Here is a 26,358-nt window from a genome sequence, read left to right as displayed (position 1 = left end):
AAATTAACTATACGTGCCTGCCAGTTGGCAGGTGCACCAAGTGTAGCTGAGCCAGGTGTGCCCGGTGAGGGTGGTGATGGGTCTGGTGGACCAATTCCAGTTCTGCAGTTTAAGTGCACGGTGTGTGAGAAGTCCTTCCCTACTCTGAAGGGCCTGAGGGTTCATGCTTCATTGAAGAAACATGGGAGGCAGGACGGTGTGCGTGTAGTGGACTCTGCCGTGCCTGTGGAGCAAGGAGGCGATGGGGACATTGGTGACAGTGTTGGTGTGGTTGTGGACACGGACACTTTGAGTGCAGTGCGAGCAACATTGGCTGTGACATTTGGGGAGGCTGGAACAGGACTTCTGGCTGGTGCGACTGGTGCTCAGGCGGCAGTCGCTTCTTTTTCACCCCGTTCGGGTGAGGGGCCGTCTGAGCCCCGCGATGTGGGGGAGTTCTCACGTTCACTGGACGGGGTGTCCCAGGATAGTCGGCAGGTCACTGGGGGAGCGTCGAGCGGGGGGCAGATTCATGATGGGGCAGCTGTGGATGCACCTAAGTTTCACACATGTCCCGAGTGCGCCAGGGCCTTCACATCCGCGAGAGGCCTAACTCAGCATGTACGACATGCCCATAGGACGTTATACAACGAACGTATTGACGTCCATAGGATCAAGCCTCGGTGGGATAGGGAAGAAGAATACTTATTAGCTAAGAAGGAGGTTGAGTTGGGGTCATCCTGTACCAACATTAACCAGGTTCTTCACTCCCATTTCCCCTCGCGTTCTCTGGAAGCGATTAAGAGTCACCGCAAGGACTTGAACTATAGGGAAACAGTGCAGAGGTTAGCCGCGGAAACTGCGTTGCGCCTGACGGACTCTGGTGCGGGCTCGGGTGGTGTGTGTCCTCGTGTGGTGCGTACACGTGAACTGAGAGAGGGGGCCCCGAGAAGTGAGGGTGGTGCTGCTGTCACCACCTGCCCCATGGATCCTGTTCTCCAGCATCGGGGGGCCCTGCAGTCTTCACCGATGCCCCAGTCCCAGCTGGACTTCGTGGCGCAGGGCGCCCGTCCCAGGCGCCCCCTACGTTCCTGCCGGCGTGATCGTCTTCAACCATCCGTGGAGGTGGTGCTGCCTGAGTCATCGGGGACGTCAGAACTTCCAGATCCGCCATCTCGGGGGGATGACCTGGGAGACGTGGTGACACCTGGTGGTGTTGTGACCCATGTGGTGCAGCAGCCCCAGCGATCCCGCTCTCCTAGTGAATCCCCCTCCCGGATCTTGCGAAGACCCTCATCTCCGCTGCGGGACCAGTCTCAGGCTTCATCGGAGGAGAGGGTGCGGGAGGAGCTCCGTGGGTTGCTGGCCCGGGCACCCCCTGCAGTCTTCCAGGGCCCCCGCCTGTGGGACATCGCCCGGAGGGCTCTTCTGGGAGTCAACATCTTCTCGAGCCTCGAGGACTACCTTCGTGAAGTCTTCGTGGATCCAGCTGCTCACCACCGAGGACAGCGATGCCCCCGCCGACAGCCAGCACGTGAAAGTCGCCGCAAGAAAAAGAAGCGGGAGTACGCGGCGACGCAGGAGAGGTTTGCCAAGAGGCAAGCTGACTGCGCACGGGCAATCCTGGACGGCCCATGCGAGTCAGCGATCACTGACTGCCGGGGCCTACTGCTGGAATGGAGGAGCTTCATGACTGGGTCTCCACCGGCACCTCCCCCCGAAGCCGGTGTCCTTGCCCCCGCAGAGGATCGACGTCTTCCAGCCAGTGACGGCCCAGGACATCAAGGTGGCGCTGCCGCCAAAGAACTCGGCGGCAGGTCCCGATGGCTTCACGGCACGTCTCCTGCGATCCGTGCCCTCGCTCCTCCTGCGGGTGCTGATGAACCTGCTCCTCTTGCTGCACCGCCTGCCCACGGCATGGCGTGCAGCCCGCACCAGTTTCATCCCCAAGAAGAACCCTGCTGCCCTCCCGTCAGACTTCCGTCCTATCACCGTGGGTCCGGTCCTCCAGCGGCTCTTCCATAAGATCCTGGCTAAGCGGGTCATGGCCGCGGCACCTCTGGACTTCCGGCAACGTGCGTTCCAGCCGGTGGATGGGTGTGCGGAGAACATCCTGCTGCTGTCTACCGTACTGGATGAGGCCCGCTGCAGGCTGCGCCCTCTTCATCTGGCCAGTGTGGATCTCGCGAAAGCCTTTGACCGGGTGACGACGGAGGCCATCTTGCGTGGAGCACTACGAGCTGGCTTCGATGACGCCTTCCTGGCGTACCTCCGGGAACTCTACGCCACTTCGTACACTACTCTTCAGTACGGAGGGGAGGAGCTCGTGGTGCAACCGACGACGGGAGTGCGGCAGGGCGACCCGCTGTCTCCGGTCCTCTTCAATATGGTCCTGGACGAGTTCCTGAGCAGCGTGGATCCCCGGGTGGCCTTCAGGAGTGGAGACCTCACCGTTGACGCAATGGCTTTCGCCGACGACTTGGTGGTCTGCGCATCGACGCCACAAGGGCTGCAGCAGCGACTCAACGACCTCGCGGCCTTCCTGTCCCCGAGAGGCCTTAACATCAACGTTGCAAAGAGCTTTACGCTCTCGCTCCAGCCCTCAGCCAGAGAGAAGAAGTGCAAGATCGTGACGACCAATCGTTTTCACATCAACGGCGAGCCCCTGCCCGTCAGTGGTGTTGCCTCTGTCTGGAGGTACCTGGGGGTATCCTTCACACCTGACGGTACCAGATCCAATGGGGTGGAGATGGAGCTGGAGGAACTCCTGGAGAGAGTGAAGAAGGCGCCCCTCAAGCCGCAGCAGCGACTCCTGGTGCTGCGGACCTACCTGCTGCCCCGCCTCTTCCACCGCCTGATCCTGGGTCCCTGGTCGGTTGGGCTCCTCAAGAAGTTGGACACCAAAGTCCGAGCGGCCCTGCGGAGCTGGCTGGCCCTCCCTCATGACGTCCCCCTTGGGTACTTCCACGCCCCTGTGGGAGAGGGAGGCCTGGGAGTGGTGTCACTGAGGGCGTCCATTCCATCCATGCGCCTCCGCCGCATCGAGGGCCTACGCTTCAGCGATCATCCAGGCTGTGCGGAGGCTTTGCGCTGCCCACTTCTGGTGGGCTTCCGGCAGAAGGCGCTGGACGCCTGCTACTATCAAGGCGTTGAGCTGCGGGACAAGAAGGCGGTCCAAAGGATGTGGGCGGCACGGTTACATCGGAGTTGTGACGGGGCGGCCCTTCGTGAATCCGGGAAGGCTCCAGCAGCTCACCGTTGGATCTCGGATGGAACCCGTTTGCTGCGGGGACGCCGGTTTATCGACCTCATCAAGCTGAGAATCAACGCTCAGCCCACCCTGGAGAGGACTAGCCGGGGCCGCCCACGGGACCTGGCCTGCAGAGCTGGCTGTCGTGCCCCTGAAAGCTTGGGGCACGTTCTACAGTGTTGCCACCGGGGACACCGTAATCGGATCAAGAGGCACGACAACCTCGTCCGTTATGTGTCCGGTCGGCTGAGCCAGCTCAAATGGTCTGTTCTGTGGGAGCCCCACTACTCCCTACCAGAAGGAGTTCTCAAGCCGGATCTGGTGGCTTACAAGGGGCAGGATTCCCTGATCATCGATGCTCAAGTCGTCGGTACGAAGATGGGATTGGGTTTCCTGCACCACCAGAAGAAGGACAAATACTCCGGGGTGGAGCTGCGGCGGCTGGTCCAGGGGGAGAGAACGGGCTCTCTCACGGTTACCATGGTGACCCTTAACTTCCGAGGAGTGTGGTCGCCAGAAAGTGCCCGGGACTTACAAAGCCTGGGCCTGACGGGCAACGACCTCAAGCTCCTCTCCGTGCGGTGTCTGCAGGGCGGGATGCGGTGTTTCTGGGCCCATCGCTCTATGACCACCGCGGGGTAATGCCCGTGGGCGAAGCGCCCAAGTTGGGGCATCATGGCTCAGCTGGCTCCCACCTCGGTGGGAGCAATTTCGGGTTCCTCTGCCCTTTATTCAGAGTGGAATAAAAACAAACAAATAGCCAAATGCCTCGTCATCTAATTAGTGACGCGCATGAATGGATTAACGAGATTCCCACTAACATGTAAGACAGACTCTCAACCGATCCTTCACTCCGCATGAACTCGGGTTAGACAACTTTGCATGCACCAAGATAAGGGAGGGCGCCATTGTAACAAGCACTAACCGGGAGGGACTCGAACGGCTACAAAGACTGCTAGAAACAAAAAAAGAAACAGCGGGGCATTTCGAGACAAGAATAGCGGAAAAACGACTTCCCCAGATCTCGGTAACAGCAGTTGACCCGAACATTGAGGAAGAGGAACTAAAAATCAAAATAATCGAACAGAACAAGATCGAGGGAAACAGTAATGACATCAAACTGATGCGTACATTTGAAAGAAGGGACCAAACAAAAACGCACATCCTTGAGGTCACCCCAGATATCTACCAACAAATCTACCACATGGAAAAACTCCTCATAGGGTGGACCTACTGCCCTATGAGGGAGAACGTACACACTAACAGATGTACAATCTGCTGTAAGTACGGCCACACTAGCAAGAACTGCCGAGGCGTGGAGAGGTGTTCCGAGTGCGCGGGCCCCCACCACTACACACACTGCGACGGGGAACAGGACGCAGAGGGCTACATCCTACCAAACAGGTGCCCCGCCTGCACTGATAACAACGAAAAACTTCACACAAAGTACGAAACGAACCACTCTTTTTACGACCAGGGATGCCCCCGAACAGGCCAAGGTGCGTGCCAGAACAAAATATAATTAAACCCCAAAGTTGAGCCACCAAGAATACGCACAACAAAATGACACAAGAGACCGAAACCAACAGTGGTAAGAGGACGACAAGTCCCCAAACACCAGGAATGAAAAACAATCAGAAGGAAAGGGAAAAAAAGGAAAAGAACTCACTTAACATAATCCAAATAAATCTTAATCACTCGTATGCAGCGACAGAACAACTAAAAACCAACCTTCAAACTTTCGAAAATGATGTAACTTGTGTTCAAGAGCCCTACTATAGCAAAAACAAAGTGATCGGATTCTCAATGAAAGATATAATAATACAATGCAAGGAAAAACCACGTACAGCAATAGTAATTCACAAGAAACAATTTGATATACACATTGAAAAGGCAGAGAGGGACATCACTGCAGTAAGACTAAAAACTAAAGACGAAGACTTCCTTATAATCAATGTATACGCACCACCTAACGCTGACATCAACGAGACCATAAGGGAGATAAAGACAATTTCCGAAAAGTATGAGACAGTACCCTTACTAATTCTGGGGGACTTTAATGCTAAAAACCCAGCCTGGGGAGGGAAACTATTGGACAGGCGAGGGGAAACTTTAGGGGAATACATCCTAGGTAGTGAACTACACCCGATAAACGACCAAGACTCTGCTCCAACTTTTACCTCGTCCAATGGACGAAGTTGGATCGACCTAACAATAGCAAGTCAAAACCTCCTTCCTAGGGTTAACTCATGGAAGATACTCGATGAAATAACGGAAAGTGACCATAATTATATAGAAATTAAACTCTTTAACACAATCAAAAACAACACGAAAAGGTTAACTAAAAAAGGCGAGATTAGATTCATAGAGGAAATAACCAACGACGACTGGCTAATGAAAAATAAAAATAGACAAATAGAGTCAAAAGAGGCCCTTGAACAAATCCTAAATATCTTAATCGAAAAACTTAAAAACCTTTACAAAAAGCACGTACAGAGAGTAAGGGAATCCACCCAACAAAACCCATGGTGGAGCCCAGAACTGGAAATGGAGAGGAAACAAACGAGAGCAATGCGGCGCAGATACCAACAATGTAACAGCACAATGCGCCCGGCATACAGAAGCGTTTACCTACAGGCTCAAAAAAAGTACGAAACCAATGTAAAAAAAGCGAAAAACGACTCGTGGCAACAATTCTGCACAGAAGCCACAAGAAAAAACATTTTCGGCATACCATACAAAATAGCTTTTGACAAAATGAAAAAACCAATAGTGATCCCAGCAATCATTACACCTAACGGCGAGTCAACCAAATCCCTTGAGGAATCCATAACAACAATACTCACTGCCCACTTCCCTCCTGATACACCGGAGAACTACTCTAACTCAAAAAAAGTGATTAGAGACAGCACAGCTCTACCGCCAGAAACAGAAAACGACATACCTTTCTCAGAGATTGAGTTAGAAAACACAATAAAAAACATACCAAACAGAATAGCCACCGGCCCCGACAACCTAACAACCGGAATAATAAAAGCAATCAGCACCAAACATGCCAATCTCATCCTTAACATATTCAATGGATGCCTCAAATACGGGTACTACCCACCCAGCTGGAAGGAAACAAAAGCTATACTAATCCCAAAACCGTCAAAACCTCCTAGCGATACATCATCATACAGACCAATATGCATAAATTCAATCCTCGGAAAAGTCTTAGAAAAACTTCTCAATAACAGAATATACAGTGGAACCTCGTTGATACGTTCTTGGTTGATACGTTTTCCTGTCCGTTGCGTTCAAAAACGCCGGTCCCGTTTTACTTCCATAGAGATACATGTATTAGTTTCCTGCCTGTTACGTTTGCTTTCCCGGTCGTTACGTCCAAAAGTGCCGGAATCGCGGCGCCTCGGCGCCTCGGCGCGCCGTGCGCCAAGGTGCCACGCCGGCTTGAAGCGAAGCGAAGCAGAGCCGAACAGCCGAACCACGCAGCGCGGATCGCGCGGCCGCGCCAGCCGCGCGGCACGCGGGCGCCCCCCTTCCCTTTACTCCTTTCCCCCTCTTTCCCGGTCTCCTCACTGGGCTTTGCTGAGCTCTGCGAAAACGCTCGTTCTCTCTTGCTCTTTCTTTACATCTGTCCTCTCTCTCCGGCGCGAGTTGTTTACGCGCCGCACGCACGCCGGGACGCTGCACTTCCAGTTTCTGTTCCGCTCGACAGCTCGACTGCGTGAACAGTGCCGTTTCTGAGTGCGTGCGCGTTGACGAAGGCCATGACATCCCGAAAGAGAAAAGCACTCTCTTTTAAAGAGAAGTTTGACATACTTCGCACGGTGGATCGAAATCCCAGCCGGAAGAGGTCTGAGGTCGCAAGAGAGCTTGGACTCGCGCCGTCAACTTTAAACAGTATCGTCGCGAGACGAAAGGAGATCGAGGCGAAGGCTCCTTTCTACCAACCAGGCTTTAAACAGGCTCGGGGGGCAAAACACGCAAAGTTAGAGGAGGCCCTGTTGGTATGGTTCAAACAAGCCCGGGCATCTTGTGTCAACATCGACGGAGGCATTCTGCGAGAGAAGGCGCAAGAGATTGCTGATCGTTCGGATATCGAGCATAGCGGACATTGTGGCCGACCTCACTACTGCCGACAACGAAGAAAGCGATGAAGAAGACGAACAAAAAACCAACGATTACGCTGCACCCACGTTTGCGGACGCGATCGCTGCGTTGGACACCTTGCGCCGCTACGTAAACGTTCATGACTGCGCGGAGAGTGAGAGGGGACTGCGGCTTCTGGAGAAACGACTTTTACTGCATACCATTAATTCGAAGCGGCAGGTGGATATTACGCGTTTTTGTGAACGTGTCTGAGTCCAAAAGAGCTCGGTAAGTGCATAAAATAAACCATTGCATAAGAGCTGCTTTCTATCTTATATAGAGTGCCTTTAAGTGCGTTATCGGTTGCTGCGCTTTCCCGGTTGATACGCTTTTTCTCCGCGGTCCCCTGGAAAACGTATCAACGAGGTTCTACTGTACTACTACCTCTACTCAAAACAACTCCTACACCCCAAACAGTACGGATTTACGCATGGAACTTCAGCAACAAAAGCCCTTCTAAAGATAAAAGAAGTCCTCAAAGAAAACATAACATCAAAAGAAAAATCCCTACTAATATCCCTAGACATATCAAACGCATTTAACACCATATGGATACCACATGTACTGAAAAAACTGAAAGACTACAAGTTACCAAAGAATCTCTACGCCCTCCTCCAGACAGTTCTAAGTGAAAGAATAATCAAATACGAAACAGTATCAGCAAACATTACAGTAAAAAACCCAATAGGGAGCCCACAGGGATCCCCCCTAAGTCCACTAATTTGGAACATTTTCATCACTAACTTATTGGACATACCACTTCCTGATCACGCACACATACAGGCATTTGCGGACGACGTCACCATCATAATTAAAGGAAACACAAGAAGCGAACTAGAACAGAGAGCCAACGCCATGCTTGAAATCGTAAATAAATGGAGTAAAGAACACGAAGTAAAGTTCAACAAACAAAAGTGCCAATACCTAACAATAGGCAAAGACTATAAAAAAAGACACCCCGTAGTCAAGTTTGGTGACCAAAATCTAAAACACAGAGGAACTAAAAATACTAGGAGTCATATTCGACCGCAATCTTTCATTTATCCCACACGCCAACTACCTAAAGTCAAAAACTTATAAAAATACGACTAGTCTCGCAGCGTTTTCAGGCCTCAAATGGGGTATCAAGCCAAAACAATTTAGAGACATTTACATTAAATCAATAGAAAGATCAATAGTTTACGCGGCACCCGTATTCTGGAAAAACATGAAAAACTCGCATTTGTTGAGGAAACTCATCTCAGTACAAAGAATCCCCATGATAAGAATAACAAAAGCATACAGAACAGTAAGCAACAACTGTCTCAATGTCTTAACAAATATAAAACCAATTGATATAACCCTAGACAAAGAGGTCGCCGCATTTTATGTCTTTCAAAACAAAGAAGACTACTCCATAAATGAAAAAGAATACACTGCGGACAAGGTACAACATCAAGTAGATATATGGAAAAGCCATCCTGCAAAACAGTATGCAGTACCATTTGCGACAAGCAACGAAACGCCAGAACAAACCCAGTACAAAATATACACGGATGGATCCATAGCAAAAGGATCAGCCGGGGCTAGTTACATTATAATGGACAGGCATGAATCAGTCACAGTAATGAAAAAGATAAAGCTACCAAATTACGCAACGATATTTGATGCTGAAATGATTGCAATCCAAGAGGCAATAAAAGAAACACTAAGTTTCCCCGACAACACAACATTCGCCCTCTTCTCGGATAGCCTCTCCTCACTTAAAGCCTTAGCAAACCCATACAATCAGAACCCCATCGTCCACGAAACGAAAAACCTAATTAAAACACTCCTTCAGAAACAGAAACTCAGCATGCACCATGTCAGAAGCCACACCAACATCGACGGAAATGACCTAGCCGATAAACTAGCCAACGAAGCTAGAAAAACTGGCAGACCAATTGAAATCAAAACATCGAAAAAGTTCATAAAAAAAGAAATGGAGGAAGACGCACGAGAAAGATGGGACAGGGCCTGGACGCAGAGCGAGGTAGACATAGAACTCCACTCATGGATACCTTCAATCCACCAAATACCAAATTCCAACCAACCACCATCAAACACAGCTGTTAACCAACCATGGAAAATTTCCATATTACTTTAAAAAGATCAACAAAACCAAAGACGCAAAATGTATCTGTGGGGAGCTGGCTGAAACACTTAACCACTACACAGATAACTGCGCAACAACCCAGGAATTGAGCAACACATTTAAAACAACCCACCCAGCCGGCCTAACAAACGAATCCAAACCTGACATTGTAAGCGACGAAGAAATAATGAAAACTTTAGAAGCATTAGTACAGCAAATAAACAAAATAACGAATCCCAACTAAAAAAGAAAAAAAAAAAGGAAAAAAAAAAGAAAAAAAAAACAGAACACATTTTAACAGATACATGTCTCCTTTGCCCCTCAGTCGCAGCTGAGAAAGAACAGGTCAAACCCGGCCAGTCACTCCCCCTTTGCCCTCCTGTTGCCCACGACTCCATGGGTTTCTACCACATGGTCAAAAAAAAAAAAGAAAAAAAAAAAGAGCGCTTTAAACTTGCAAACATAGACCAAGGTGCACCGCAAGCAGGGAACCCACAGGGGGGAACCACCGGGACCTCCCCCACAAAAAAAAAAAAAAAAAAAAAGAGGATGAAGTTTTTAATTAAAACGCAACAATGTGACTAAAATCACAAGAAACTAAAGACAAAATAATGAGGCCACGGCGGAGGGCATCCAGCCTAACACCTGGGTGTTCTTGGGGACCACAGGCAACCTCCCCGGGGTGCCAGGGTCGCCCGCCCGGCTCTGGGGAACCCCCCTAGGGCCGAGTCGCGAGAGCCCAGACAGGGTAGTAAGGTCAAAAAAAGAGAGAAAAAAAGGGAAAAGAAAAGAAAAGAAAACAGAAAAAAAAACTCTAAGAAGGAGCCAGAGAAATGGAGGGAGGTGGGACTGGGGACAGGAGGAAGTCTGAGGAAGAGTCAGGAACATGAATGAATGTTGGAAAGAAAGTAAAATGGAAAAGAAAGTGCTACAAAAAAAAAAAAAGAACGCACTTTAATAGATACATGTCTCCTGGGCCCCTCAGCCGCAGCTGAGAAAGAACAGGCCAAACCCGCCCGGTCACGCCCAGTCACTCCCCCTTTGCCCTCCTGTTGCCCACGACTCCATAGGTGTCTACCACATGGTCAAAAAAAAAAAAAAACGAGCGTTTTAAACTTCAAACTTCAAACATAGACCAAGGTACACCGCAAGCAGGGAACCCACAGGGGGGAGCCGCCGGGACCTCCCCCACAAAAAAAAAAAAAAAAAAGGATGAAGGCGTTTAACTAAAACACAACAAAGTGACTAAAATCACAAATAACGAAAGCCAAAAAAAAAAAAAAAGGAGGCCACGGCGGAGGGCATCCAGCCTAACACCTGGGTGTTCTTGGGGACCACAGGCATCCTCCCCGGGGAGCCAGGGTCGCCCGCCCGGTTCTGGGGGACCCCCCTAGGGCCGAGTCGCGAGAGCCCAGGCAGGGTAGTAAGGTGGAAAAAAAAAAAAAAAAAGAAGAAAAAAAAAGACAGAAAAAAAAAAAAAAAAAACCTCTAAGAAGGATCCAGAGAGATGGAGGGAGGTGGGACTCGGGACGGGAGGAAGACTGAGGAAGAGAGTCAGGAACATAGATTAATGTTGGAAAGAGGGTGAAAAGGAAAAGAAAGTGCTACATTACAAAAAAAAAAAAAACAGAACACACCTTAACAGATACATGTCTCCTGGGCCCCTCAGTCGCAGCTGAGAAGACAGGCCAAACCCACCCAGTCACTCCCCCTCTGCCCTCCTGTCGCCCACAACTTCATAGGTGTCTACCACATGGTAAAAAAAAAAAAAAGAAACGTGCGTTTCAAACTTGTAAACATAGACCAAGGTGCAACGCAAGCAGGGAACCCACATGGGGGAGCCACCGGAACCTCCCCCACAAAAAAAAAGAAAAAAAGGATGAAGGTTTTTAACTAAAACTCAACAAAGGGACTAAAATCACAAACAACTAAAGCAAAAAAAAAAAAGAGGCCACGGTGGAGGGCATCAAAAAAAAAAAAAAACACAATACAAAACTTACAATGGGTAATGAGGACGCTCTGCGACCGGGGGCCCTGTTGTATCTAGCGGCTGACCGGCCGCAGCACAGGTCAGGGACAGCAGAACAAGGGCCCTGGCCGCTCACCGCTCCCCCTTCCAAAGAGGGGGAGGGTGGGCGGCCGGGGCCCAGTCCAGGGAAGAACGAGAGCAATTATAGTAAAACATAAGCCTCAAACACAGCCTAGAAACACGAGGGGACACAAATTGGGGAGGGGGGAAATAACGATAAAAACTAGACATTTCAGTCGTCAGCCGCCAGCCGCCACCAAGGACTCACCAAGGCCAAGAACAGCCAGGGAGAAGACCGAGGGAGGGGAAGACCGAGCAGGAAGAGAAGGGGAAGAAGCAAGAACATGGGCGAAGAGCAAGTGGAAGACTAAATAGAAAAAGCAACAACATACATATTAAATAAAAGCCGCTGACAAACCGGGTCCGTTCCCGGGGCTGTGGTGGCGCTAGTTCCTAACTTCTTCAACCCTACATCTTCTTCTTCCATTTATTTTTTTTTTTTCTACGCAAAATTAACTTTTTTTGGTACACTACCCCATTTATTTATTTTAGATTGGTTTAAGTCTGCCATGCGCAAGCGAAGCAGACAGAGGCACAGCTCTTTTCTTTTTTTTTTCTAGCCTCAACTCAATTATGTATTTAGACGGGACCACCTTCGTCATTCAGACAGACCACGCCGCTCTAACCTGGATTCAAAGGTTGAAAGAGCCGGCGGGGAGGTTAGCTCGGTAAGCACTCACTTTGCAGCAATACTCCTATACTGTAGAGTACCAAAAGGGCTCCACCAACAAGGTTGCAGACACACTTTCTCGGGCACCCCAGGATAGTAGTTGGAAGGAGGAGACGCAACCAGGGGATTGCAAGAGACAAGCTTCCCGCGCGGCCGCTCCTAAGCGAGACAGCGGGGAGGGATCGATGCAACAGGAGCTCGTCGCAGTTTTAGGAAGCCGCACGAGGGAACAAAGGATCGTGGCTTGGGGTGAAGTGGTGAGCAAGGAAGAGCATGTCGAGGCCCAAAAGGAAGATGGCTTTTGTCAGCAAGTGTTGGGGACAATTGCGGAAATGGCAAGCAACACCGGGGACGCTGGCGGTCAAGTCAACGAACATATTGATTCATACCTGCTGGGTCAAGACGGCTTATTGCTCTGCTACATCCCAACAATCGACGACGAGGAGGGGAACGACTCTCCGTTCAGGGTGGTGATTCCTAGGAGGCTACGGAGGCGGTTCATCGGATACGTCCACGACTCGGCTCTGGTTGGTCATGACAGCAAGACTTTTCATAAGTTATGTCGCGTCGCGACCTGGCCGGGGATGAGACAGGACACACTCCGATACGCCCGAAGCTGCCCAGCCTGCCAGAAAGCAAAGCCACGAGGGGAGAGCCCCCAGGCCTGATGCAGCCTGTAGTGAGTCACGACCCGTGGGAGATGGTTGCTTGCGACATCATCGGCCCACTACCAAAACGTCCCCGTGGGAACCAGTATTTATTGGTAATAACCAATCATTTCTCAAAATGGGTGGAGTTACACCCGCTGAGGAAGCTGGTCTCGGAGCGCATCTGGGAGAAGTTGTTGGAAACTTTCATGCGCTTCGGTACACCCACGTGTCTCATCAGCGATAATGCTAGCTATTTTACCAGCAGAGTGTTCATTGACTCCTGCTTGGCACTAAACATAAAGCACAAAAGGACGACACCATACCATCCTCAGGCTAATATCACTGAGAGAGTGAACCGAAACTTGAAGAGCATGCTGATCACACTAACGGAGAGGCACAGGGACTGGGACGAACACATAGTCGAATGGGTTTTGCAATCCGGACGACCATGAACAGATCGACTGGGTTAACGCCTGCGCTTCTCAACTTGGGTACGGAACCATCGTCTCCGCTGGAGAACGGGTTACGAAATAACCAAGGTTCGACAGAACGCCCACTCTCTAAATACGCGGCGCAGTTGAAAGTTCGCCTTTCGAATGCGTTGCACGAAGCGAGAGAGAACCTCGATGCAGCAAGGATCGAACAGGCGGCCCAGTACGACAAGAGTCATCGTCACCTGGAGTACAAGGTGGGGGACTTGGGGATCAGGAGAACCTATCTTTTGAGCAATGCAGCGAGCGGATTAGCAGCCTCACTTGCTCCGAAGTGGGAAGGGCCCTACGTGGTAAAGGCACAACTGTCACGTCTTACCTACAGGCTCGCTCAGGAAAATGCGAGCGAGGAGTCTGGCCCAGTCCACATCACAGACCTGAAAAAGTACCATCTTCGTGATCGGGATGACGATGAACGAGAACAAAACAAGGAATCCTCCTTTCCGAGTGGCTCTCGCGTGCGACCGGCAACGCGGCCTAAGCGCGGTAGCCGAACAGTGCGCGAACCCGTTGGTGAGAGATCTGATAGGGGCTCTGCGCGGCTTTATAATCTGCGGCCTAGAACTTGATCTAATCTTTACCAGATGTTAATAGAGCTTGTTTTGTCCAGATATGCCCCCCCCGGAGGGACCAGAATGGGCGGCGCATCCATGAGGGTGACCTTCCACTTCCTGCGGTACCGGCGGAGCCAGCCAGACCAGCCGACAGGGTGGCCAACCCGTTCGGCATGAGACCAGACAGACCAGCCGACAGGGTGGTCAACCCCTTCGGCAGGAGAGCGACCAGACCAGCCGACAGGGTGGTCAACCCGTTCGGCATGAGACCAGCCAGACCAGCCGACAGGGTGGTCAACCCCTTCGGCAGGAGAGCGACCAGACCAGCCGACAGGGTGGTCAACCCGTTCGGCATGAGACCAGACAGACCAGCCGACAGGGTGGTCAACCCCTTCGGCAGGAGAGCGACCAGACCAGCCGACAGGGTGGCCAACCCGTTCGGCATGAGACCAGCCAGACCAGCCGACAGGGTGGTCAACCCCTTCGGCAGGAGAGCGACCAGACCAACCGACAGGGTGGTCAACCCGGTTGGCGAAGAACAAGGCGGACCAACCAACAGGGTGGTCAACCCGGTTGGCAGAGGCGGGGTGATCAACCCTGGCCTCGATCACATCAAGAGAGGCAGGGCGGCGGAGACGTGGAGCACCGGAGAGCCTCGAGTGACCAGGCGGGCAGACGAGACTCCACCCCACGAGGAGAAGCGGTCTCGACGGCGGCTGGAGGACCACCCCGGCGCAAGCCACCTTGCCACATCGTGGCCACCTGGACGGCCCAGGACGGCCAAGCGGCCGTCCACTTCGTGTCCAGGGTGCGATGGAGGAACCAGCCCCGTCCAAACCCTTCCCAGCTGCCCGCCCAGATCTTGCAGCCCTTACGGGGGCATACGCTGCCCCGTTTTTCGCTACCCGACGACCACCCAGACGCATGTTGGCTGTGCCAGGTCCCGGTGGTCCACCAGGACACGCACAAGGCCAGCCGCCGACACACTGACCTCCTGAAAAACATGGGCCGCCCCGCCGGCATCGCAGCAGCAGTAGAACTGCTTCACCGGGAGCGGCCAGACCTCCTAGCTCCGGCGGCTCTCGGCCTCAGCCAAGCTACGGGAAGCCGGAGTCCTGCCCCCGAACACACACCGGTCCCACCAGTGCCGGCCCCCCGTTCGACAACTGCGGCCCAATCCGCGTCCACCACCACCAGCGACGCGGAGATGAATGAGCTGGAGGAGTACTTGGCCAACAATCCAGCGACTCCGGATGCTACTGACGAGCCAGATTCTTTCGTCAACGGAGCCACCACCGAAGACCTGGCGCTCGGCCTCTTCCCCGAACACGCACTGGTCCCACCGCTGCCGGCCCCCCGTTCGACGGCTGCGGCACCATCCGTATCCACCACCACCAGTGACGCGGAGATGGGCGACCTGGAAGAGTGCTTAGTGGACGGTCCATTGACTCAGGATCCTTCGGACCCCCACGGAGTTGGAGACTTGAGAGGAGAGGAGTGTGGGGGACAATGAGCCGCACAGCACGCGGAGGGACGGCGTCAAGAGCAGCAACGAGGAGGAAGAGGCGAGGCTCGTGGTGTGTGCGCAAGGAAAGAGGAGTTCGAAGGGCAGAGACCAACGGAAGAGACGGTGCTCAGGAGCGCACGAAGAGCCGGACCTCACGAGCCCAGGAAAGGCCCGGACCTCAGCGAGCTCAGGAAATACCCGGACCTCTGCGAGCCCATGAGTAGCAATTAAACCTTTCTTCATGATAGCGCTCCCTCGTGTGGCTTCCTCGGGGCAAATGGAACTCGACCTGATCGGGCGATATTGACAGGCGACCCACAAGATTCAAGCTGCTAAACAGCCAGAGACGAAGAAAGAGGAGCGATCATTCCTCGGCCTTACGAGCTATCGGGATTTCATCCCTCAGTACGCTGAGATTTCTCATCCGCTCACCGAACTGACATGAAAGAGGGCACTGAACAGGGTAAATTGGAGCAAAAAAGAACAAGTGGCTTTTGACAAGCTAAGAGAACAATTGTCCAAAGAACCCACCCTAAAAGCACCGGAGTTCTCGAAACCTTTCGTGCTACGCACCGATGCGTCGAACACCAGCGTGGGTGCCGTTCTCATACAACAGCATGATGCTGTTCTTCACCCGGTCGCCTCCTCAAGTCGTCAACGTCTCCCACGTGAAGCAGACTATTCAACGATCGAACAGGAAGGTCTGGCTCTTGTGTGGGCAGTTAATAAATTTCATGTATTGTTGTTCGGAAGGTCATTCATTTTGCAGAGTGACGACCAGCCACTTGTTTATATGAATTCCACAAAGCACGTCAACAACCAAGTCTTGCGCTGGAGCTTAACTCTAACGGAGTATGACTTTACCGTTGAGTATATCAAAGGTAGTGAAAACATTGGCGCTGATTACACGAGTCTGATGTCTGTTGCTTAAGAATATTTGTTTATGTCATTCAGGGTATTATGTACGTAAATAGAATTTTTTTAAGTGCATGTGTGGCCGACGGCGCTTATATTGAGTGACTTTTGACGTGTACGCCGTACACACCACTGTTTATGTTGAAACAATTTTTTTTTTTATATTCAATGCACATTGTGTAGGCTTTGGTGCATGATCCTTCGCATAGAAACTTGTATTTTTGTGTGCGCGTGTGTTTGTTCATTGGACATAATTTATAGCACATGATAGCTTTCTTACTCAGTGACAGTGAACGTGGTAGAATTGTCTTAAGTGGGGGGTGATTGTGGTCATTGGAGGTGAGTGTGGTGATTTCAACGGGATAGAAAGAAAGCATTCACTAAGCGATAAGAAAAACGAAGAGGAAATAGTTTTTGGAACTCAATGAGACAGCATCAGGCCGGTGGGCTGTGCCTTGCAACTTTACGCAAGGTCGTCCATCGACAGGTCGATCGAGGCTTGCAGCTACACGCAAGACTCGAAGCCTAGCCACATGTCAACTAAGGGGTTGGGACATCCCTCCACGCTATCACTGCAGCACTCACTCACGAGGCTTCGAATCCTGTCGCATTGCTCCCCGGCAAAGCTTGGAAGACTAGCTCATATTCCGTATGTCTGTATAGCTCTCAAGTTTTGAGCAGCGCTCCATACGAGCAAAATAGAATATTTCTTTTATTTAGAGGATACTACAAGCCATTGAAGGCCCAAATAGGTGTGGGATACAACATATACATTCACACATACAACGAAAGCAAATAACACGACATTAAAAGGTTTACAACTAACTAGCAAATATACAGGATATATTATTTAAAAAAAGGGGAGGGGGGGAGAAGCAATCATCAAGCAGTATGTAATTCCATCATGCACTAATACAAAATGACCTATCCAGATGTAGTATGAAGGTTTATACAATCCTAATGTCCATGCGAAAAAGATGAAGGTGCAGCAATGTACAAAGCAAAACATGCTAGTTATCAAGACGTTCGAGACCTTCTACAAAGTTGGTGTCGATAAATAGTTCGAGAGGTAAACCGTTCCAGTCGCTAATAGTGCGAGGGAAAAAGCTAAACTTAAACATATTAGTACGTGCAAAAATGGGTGTTAGTGAAAACTGATGTCTGTGCCGCGTAGCTCTTGACGCTAAAGGGGAAATATATTGCAATGGGTCTATGCGAGTCTGTCCTTGCTGAAGATGAAACAAGAATTTCAACCGCGCTAGTTTCCTTCTGGCCTGAAGAGTCTGTATTCCGTTAGCCTGCATAAGTTGAGATGGTGAATCCAGCCTTCTATACTTTCCGTAAATAAACCGAATGGATCCCAAACGATATTTGCATACTCCAACTTGGATCTGACTAATGAATAATACGCATGCAGCTTAACCTGAATCGGAGCGTCGTTCAACTTTCTTTTAATGAAACCCAACTTCCTGGATGCCGAGGTACAGATATGTTTTATATGAGGAGACCAAGAAAGTGTGTCCGATATAATTAAACCAAGATATTTACATTCTCGCTCCACAGTAACCGGGGTGTCCGCGATATTATAAATGTATTCAAAGGGTTGCTTCTTTTTTGTAATACGTAAAAGTGTTGATTTAGCAGAGTTAAGCTTCATTTTCCACCTATCGCACCATGATAAAACGGAATGCAAACTATGATCTAACAATAACTGATCCGAGCTCGAAGTTATTTCTTTAAAAATAATGCAATCGTCGGCAAAAAGACGTATATGGACACCTGCGTCAATGGTCGATACAATATCATTTATGTACACCAAGAACAAAAGAGGACCTAAAACGCTCCCTTGGGGGACCCCTGACGTTACAGGCAGAACTGGAGAGATGCAACCTCCGACGGAAACAGACTGTGTGCAATGGGACAAGTGTACAGCAATCCAGTTAACAAAACCATGTGGAAGACCAAGCTGTTCAAGTTTAAAAAGCAGTTGTTCATGAGGCACCTTATCGAAAGCTTTGCTGAAGTCCAGGAAAAGCACATCAATTTGACCTCCCCTATCGAGGATTTGCGCAAACTCATGGATGGGAGTGACGAGTTGGGTCGTAGTTGATAAGCCTTTGCGAAATCCATGTTGAAATTCTGTTAGAAGATTACGACTGTCCAGCAGTTCATTGATTTGGCTGCAGATGATGTGCTCTATTAATTTACACGAAGAAAAAGTCAAGGAAATTGGACGGTAGTTCTCAACTGCTAGGTGATCCCCTTTTTTGTGCACAGGTACCACTATGGCAGTGCGCCAATCATCTGGCAGTGAGCTGTTTGAGTATGATGCACAAAAAATAATGAGAAGATAATGGGCTAGGGACTCAGCGTACCGTCGTAAAAACGTGTTTGGAATCTTATCGGGACCAGCACTTGTTTTCGTTTTCAGTGACAACAGCAAAGAAACTATGCCGTAATAAGTTATGAACTCAGAGTGATAGTTTGATGTGGAAATCACATAATCATGGTTACGGATATCGGAGAAAACCGACTGAAAATACTCATTGAAATGGCACGCTATAACACCAGGATCAGTTGAGACAGTGTCATTCACCACGATTTGCTCAACAGGCTTATTTTTTTCAGTCAAGTAGCGCCAAAACTTTTGGGGGTCATGTTTAAGATAGTTTAGAAGCGTACCGGAGAAGTACCGTATTTACTCGCGTATAGGTCGACCTGTTTTTCAAAAATCGCCTCATCAAAACTGGGGGGTCGACCAATACGCGAATCCCGGTCCGTTCTCATCGCGCGCGTCGGCACTCAGCTGACTCAGCGACAGCTCGCCTGTACTATCACTCTTTCTTCTAGCGCGTAAAGTCCCTTGATACTTCTTATACAAGTAACGACAACCCATACAAATGACAAAGCAGATTCCACTGGAAGCGAATGGCGGCATTCAGTTCAAACCTCTGCTGTACGCCGCCATTCGCTTCCTAAAACCTGCACCGTCACGCAGTCGGCGCTTCAAAGAATGTCGCTACTTGTAGGAAGGTCTTATCTAGGGACTTTACTAGCGCGGTGCTTGCAGCGCCCCCTACCGGGAACATTAAAGCGGCCCCACGGCAAACAAAAGATGAAAAGACGATGACTACCCAGTCACATGATCACCACGCTTGGAGCCAGTCACGCAATGCCTCCCGAACGTCGGCGACCGTTCTCGGCAGCTTTCAAGAAAAAAGTGATTTTACGTGCGGAAGCGTCAAACAACTGCGTGGCCGAGGACGACGCCGTATACGAGGACAGTGACAAAGAGGACAGTGATTCGTGCGCATCGTCGTCCGATGAGTGATTGCGAAAGTGCAAAATAAACATTTCTTTTAGCCCTGTACGATCATTGCTTCCGTGCTTGATATGTTCGCGTAACACATCGGCGATACTGCGGGCGTTCGAGTGGCCGATTAGTCACGCGGTGCCAGGCACCGCGTAACGGCGGCTCAGAGCTTGCGGGGGTCGACCTATACGCCGTTCACTCTTTTTTTTTTTTTCGGGGGTCCCGAAGTTAGGGGGTCGACCTATACGACGTATCGACCAATATGCGAGTAAATACGGTAGTTGTTTCTAGCCACTGCAATTAGGCTACGAAGATCGCTCTGCTGATTGGTGACATCACAGTTAACCGGCCTTGATTTCTTCGCTCGTTTTATCCTGTGTTTGAGATGTATGATTTTTCTGTTAATCCACGGATTATTACGATTAATACACTTGCATTTTGTAGGTACAAATTTGTCAAGGCAGTATTCACATAAGTTCTTAAATTTTAGCCAAAGGGTATCAACATTTGTATCAGTGAAATTATCAAGATTTATGTCAAGATAATAGAGTATGCTAGTATCGTCAGCTCGCGAGTAGTCTTTGAAAGGTGAATATATAACTCTTTTTGTAGGTGAAAAGCGCTCAAGTAAACAAGTCAAGAGGACCAAATAGTGATCAGATATACCCTGTTCAACAGATATGGTGCAATCACTAAGTGAATTGTTTACGAAAACAAGATCAAGAATTGAGTGACTTGTACCATGTACTCTGGTTGGATCCTGAACTAACTGCGTCAGATCAAAGGCGAACATCATATCAAAAATAATTTCAGTTGCAGAAGAACCACACATATTCGCCCAGTCAATGGATGGGGTATTAAAGTCACCAGCCAGGATTATTTTATGGCTGCTAAATTTAAACAAGTGGTCAAATAACCTGCACAAGTAGTCAGGAGTAGCAGAGGGGGGGTCGATAAACAGTTCCAAGGATAACAGTGTTGCCCCAACAGTTAAGGCGTAGAAACAAGCTTTCATGATTTTCTATTTTGGTTTCCAGGACCGCTTCAATGCCTGGGTTAAGTAAAACAACCAGTCCGCCACCCCTTCCATCACAATCCCTGCGAAATACATTGTACTGATCCGGAAATACCTTTCCGTCACTAATGTAATCAGTAAGCCAGGTTTCGGTTATAACACAAACATGCGGGTCATGAGTAAGAAGGATAAATTCAAGTGCGTGTGATTTGTTGACGACACTCTGTGCATTTAAGTTCAAAAGTCGAAACTGTTTACGATTAGGTACAAGTCAGTCAGAACGGGTGGTTTTTATCTGGGTTGAAATACTTGCGCGTGTATTTTTGTTTTCGTCCCATACAAATACATCGTCATTCACGTGAAGCTTATCATTAAATAGATAAACACGGGCGCCTTTATCTTTATCGTTTCTGGCACTCTCCCACAGCATTTTTCTTTTCATGAGTGTAGCCTGCGAGTAATCATTGTTTATAAACACTTTCGAGCCTTTAAGTTTTTTAGCATTACGAAAGATTTCCGTTTTTTCATTGTAATCCTGAAAGTATAAAATAATCGGTCTTTTGGAGCCATGTTTACCAAGCCTGTGAGCACGCGCCACGGACGAACACGCAACGCCCAGTTTGTTTTGAAAAAGTTCAACGAGTACTGTTCTTTTTAATTGGTCGTCGGTTTCATTGGGAGTTTCGGGGATGCCATGGATTACAAGGTTTGAACGGCGACTTCTGTCTTCCAGATCAGTAATTTTTGCATTTTGTTTAAATATAATTTGCTCAAGAGCAGTTACAGTTTGCTTTAGGGAATCAATCTGCATAGTCTTTATTTGTATTTCGCTCAGAGTTCTCTCAATTCCCATGCATTTAGACGTTAGGTCTTCAATTTTTTTTGTCATTACGATCGTGTCGAGCCCTGAGCTCAGATATTTCACTTTTAATCACGATTTGGCCATCAATGATTGTCTGAAACATTTCTTCAGTTGTAGGCCCCGGGTTTGACTCCACATCCCCACACAAAAGAAGCGTACATACTAACAAACAGTCATGCGCAATGTGACACAAAGTCCGTGGGCACGGCACAACTACAATCGTGATATCATCACTTCTAAACGATCTGAATGAATAACCAACCTGTAGGAAGAGCCAGCAGAGGTTAGGCGACATGCTTGCTAGACAATCGCCGTGCCCACTGAAGATGAAATGTTGTGGCAGCTCCCTTTGTAGGTGTCTCACAGGTGACGTAACCGCGGAAGCAGAAATCGATCCAAGCGCTGCGATGACCGTGGTGGGCTTCAGCGCGGGAAGATGACTGGCGTCCGGCACGGATTTACTGAGCGTCATCGTGGGCGTGGAGGCCAGGTGGCTAGTGATGTTGCATTCCCCGTTGGAGCATCCATAGAAGCATGACAGCGCTTGTAGGAAGAGCCAGCAGAGGTTAGGTGACATGCTTGCTCGACAATCGCCGTGCCCACTCTTTATATTTGGCTCGCGTTTCGAACGTTTGTTTTTACGCTTTCCCACTACAGTTTTTGTACCCTGTTCCATTCAAGTGCCAGCGTAGCAGAGGCTACAAGAGCGAGTTCCGAGCTTTCAGCGTCCTTTCCAAGCAATCGCGCTCGTGCAGTGCGAGCATCGTTCAGGAAGAAGTGCTTTGGCGAGTAGCTTCGGCTTCGCTGAAACATGCGTGTTTGCGGAAGCTATGAAAGAAAGCAAAGCTGAAAGGAATGTTTAATGGTACGCTGCAGCCGCAAACTGCATAATTCTTTTATTTTTTTTTATTTTTGAGAAGTTTTGTTATTGCACATCTAGAGATGCTGACAGATGCTTGTATTCGAACGTGGCACGTGCAAACTCAAACGTTACAGCGCCACGCGGATGATGCGGCCAGCATAACATGGTCACGTCTTGCGCAAGTCTTGCCAACATGCTCGCGCCCTCTGCCCCAGAGCAACGGGTCTACTGTCAGTGACATTCGTACATGCTGTTGCTGTAATAATCTCTGTATATAATGTCTTAAATCTTTCTTATTTGTCCTATCCCAACCACGCTGTCTTCATCTTCCATCTCACTGTGTCACACACCTGCGAGCGTTAGCTAGTCCACCACATTTCTTGGCCTAACTTATTAGGACGAACTACGGCAAACAAATGGTCAATTTGCAGGTCCCCAGCTCCTAAATGCAGTAGGCAATAACTTCATAATTGCTGGAAACCAAACATTTAAAAAAGATGTACGCTCCTTTTTTATTGCCAATGAGTTAATAATTCTATAGATATGCTGCAATACATTCTGAAGTACTTTAACCAGCATTTTTTGTGCATCCGTTTTTTATTACAAAAGTTTTATACCTTGTGATCACATTTATTGTTAATTTTATTGTGTGGACAATGCCAAATTGCCATTTTTATATGTGCCAGGAATTTATAAATGTGTGATCTAGCTTTTTCACTTTTATGATTTTTTACCGTGTGTACTATTTTGTTTCTTACTGCTTGATGTTTTACATTATTTTTTTACAAATCTTTGTTTTTACAACACTGTTTACATAAACATCAGTGTGCTAGAATTCCTTGACAATTTTATGTGTGTATGTATCCATCCATTGTCTCGTGTGTGTGTGTGTACCCATTATATCTTGTAACCATTATCCATATTTTTGCTACTTTTGTGCTGAACAAAGTTTACCCTTAGTGCTGTTGCTAAGCACTTTGCCCCCCGCCCCGCCCCGCCCTGCGCCGCCGCACCCCGCCCCCCCCCTGTTCGTTGGACCTTGGTGCCCGGTCAGGAGACACAATCGCCTTTTGCGCCAAGGTACCATTTCAAGGAGTATGTACCTTTGGAGAGAAAAATAAACTGATTGACTGACATCAATACTGATTTATTGACTGAACTGATTGACTGACGTCGGTACACACGAGAACACGGTAGCCCCGACTGTGGAAACAACCGCCGCCTTCGCACGACAGGCGCGCGCGCTCCATGGGGAGGATTATGTGAGCAACGAACGATCAACGGGTGAGAAAGAACTCGCGACGGGGAAGGAGGAGGAGGAGGGAGAGGACGACACCTTGCCATAGGTCTCCTGCTTTGCCCAGGAGGCGCTGCGCATTTGACTTTGTCCCGCGTGAAAACGTTAGCGGGCGGTACGAATTGCCCCCCTGCGATTGTTTTACGGCACGGAATCGAGCCAATTCCTAATGTGGGAAGCTTCTTTCATTCCTCAACACTTTGCAAAGGGAAAACTCGGCGATGCATGCTACTGCGAGCTGCGTCTATGCCTTACAAGCTGCAAATTTGTGCAGGTGCGCTGTCACTCGAAAAACAGGGAGCTTCCTAAGATGTCGAGCATGAGGTGAGCATTATGAGCAGGGTGTCGAACCGGAACCGAACCGAACCGAAAGCCGGAACACAACCGTTATTTTTAGCCGAACCAGAAATGAACCGAACCGAAATCTTCACCGCCATCTTGAAACTGAACCGGAACCGAACCGAAAAAAAATATAACGGTAACCGGTTCAAAACGGTTCAAGGTAATATTTGTTTGTTTTTTTTTCCTTTTTTGTTAGTATCACAAAATGAACATATGGGAATAAAAAAAAATGGCGGCTGTATTTCTATCTATTGATCAAATCGTCATATACAGAATTGGAATGTATATTGAATTATGGGTTTTTGTGGCACTTTTGCATTGGCACTATGATTACCCATGTGTCACTTTTTCACGTGACGTCATGGTGTCAATACATGCTGTCAAGTAATGTCACGTGTCCCGTGACGTCACGTGACTCAGTGCGTCAGGTCGATTTAATTTGAGGAAGTCATTAGATGTATTAACCTTGTTCACAGCATGACGCCACATGACATCACGATTTTGCACCGAGAGTCACGTGACACCGTGACGTAAGCGATTTTCATAACCCTGAGTCGAGTGCTCGGGTTCATGACAATCAGCATCTCCAAACATTCAGGTAAAGGCTCATGTCAAATAAATATGATAATTAAGAGCCTAACTCTAACAATATCTGAAGCTCAGCCCAAGCTTTTGCTTTCCAAACCCTAGCGCATGACTGTGATGAACACTGGCGGTATATAATTAGCGTCAGATCACGTGGTCGCTTGCTCAAATTGCGAGTTGAGGAGATATCGACAGCTGTCTCTGTCCTTTATTTTTTTTTTTCTGCATCTGTTATTAGGGGAAAATTAATGGATGTTTACAAAAGCTATCAACGTCAGGGGTAATTTCTTAACACTATTTATTGAAAGTACAAAAAAAATGTTGCAAGATCAATTTTACATTATTGAGGCACCGAAACATTTTTCCATTGTTGCTGAACTGCATCCGAAAGATGTTCCTGAGAATAGAAGTTCTGAAATGACTAAATGCGACTTATTAATATGACGTTACATAGAACTACATGTGCTTACGAAAGGAATACCTAAAAAAAAAATATAAAGATATTTTAGTGACCTATGAAGAACAGCCGAACGTTGACAGTCGCTGTAAGTCTCACATGAGCGTCGTTCTAAAGTTATTGCCCAAGTTTCGACCCCTTCTGCATTTTGCTTAAATGAGCTATAAAAATATTTCTGTATTACGTAACAAAATACTGCTCAGGATAACTCCCTAACGTTAATAACTGGTTGAACTTGGCTTTGCTCTTTTTTCTAGGCAATGGCAGTCGCCAAAAAATTTGAAAAATATCAGCATCGTTCATCCCCTCAACTCGGAGCCAGAAGCGGCCACGTGGCCTGTTGCCTATCTTATGCCGCCAACGTTAATCATACCGCCGCGCTGGGGTTTTAAAGGAAGAAAACGCGTGCTGGAGCTCCAGGAATTATTGGAGTTTGATTTTCTCATAACCGCAGTGGTTGGACACGAGCCACTACCCTAGTGTCCGCCGAGGCATTGATTGTTACGAGCCGATGTACGGTGCTCACGCAGTGCTTGCGTCCAATCCACGAGCCGCGCTCGACTGCCGACAGGCGGGTGGTTTTGATCCCACAATAAGGACATCAATCTTTGGGAAGGCAAGACGTTTAATCCTCGCAATTTCACAGCGATAAAGAAGCTTCTGAATCAGTGGCGGCCTGTGCGAGTACACTTGGACCAGGGGACCAGTACGCCTCGGAAGTCATGAACATTCCTACCCCATATCGTTTTATGACCCCTTTAAAGGGCGCAAAATAAAAGCAATGAAAGGTTGCGGTTAACAAGTGTCAAATAAAATTGTCGAATTAACAAACACAAACGAAGGAGGCAATTCCTCAGGAATACTTTTAGCCTTTGCACTCTGGTGAAGAAGGAAGACCAGCGAAGCTGTGCTCTGGTGGGAATGAAGTAATGGCCGGCCGGAAGTCGGCAAGCCAGACTGGAAAGGCTGGAGGGGTTGCCGCCATCTATGAGCGACGGCAGCAATCAGACAACCGGCAAGCCGGTTGTCTGGTCGCCGTCGTCATTTATAGATGGCGGTAGCTCTCCGGAGTTTAGTGTCATCATTTGTTTGCTGACGGACACGACACTGGGGAAACTAGCCCTTAACAGCACCGCTGTATAAAGAAGTGCGTCTGTGTGTGTGTGTGGAAGGGGGGGGGAGAGGGGAGCTTTAAAAACATACTGTGCTGTAAAGGTTCCTCTTCCCTGCATCTCTGCCGCAGACCAAAAAGCGT

At 48.9% G+C, this 26,358-nt stretch overlaps 2 protein-coding genes across 2 annotated transcripts; both read left to right on the top strand.

Moving 5' to 3' along the window:
* Positions 1-4,052: 4,052 nt before the first annotated feature.
* Positions 4,053-5,022, top strand: LOC121047993 (the record flags this gene model as incomplete). The annotated part of the gene is made up of 1 exon (XM_040503775.2): positions 4,053-5,022. A coding segment is annotated over one exon (699 nt), but the record flags the coding sequence as incomplete, so codon positions are not given.
* Positions 5,023-8,555: 3,533 nt separating this feature from the next.
* LOC121048001 lies at positions 8,556-9,955 on the top strand. The gene has a single exon (XM_040503787.2). It carries the CDS (start codon positions 8,589-8,591, stop codon positions 9,504-9,506), a length of 918 nt encoding a protein of 305 aa, XP_040359721.1. The 5' UTR covers positions 8,556-8,588; the 3' UTR covers positions 9,507-9,955.
* The last annotated feature ends 16,403 nt before the right edge of the window (positions 9,956-26,358 follow it).

This window comes from Ixodes scapularis, unplaced genomic scaffold (assembly GCF_016920785.2).
Source record: "Ixodes scapularis isolate PalLabHiFi unplaced genomic scaffold, ASM1692078v2 PGA_scaffold9__187_contigs__length_104089568, whole genome shotgun sequence".
NCBI classification, from domain to species: Eukaryota; Metazoa; Arthropoda; class Arachnida; order Ixodida; family Ixodidae; genus Ixodes; species Ixodes scapularis.
This window is presented reverse-complemented; position numbering and strand designations above follow the sequence as displayed.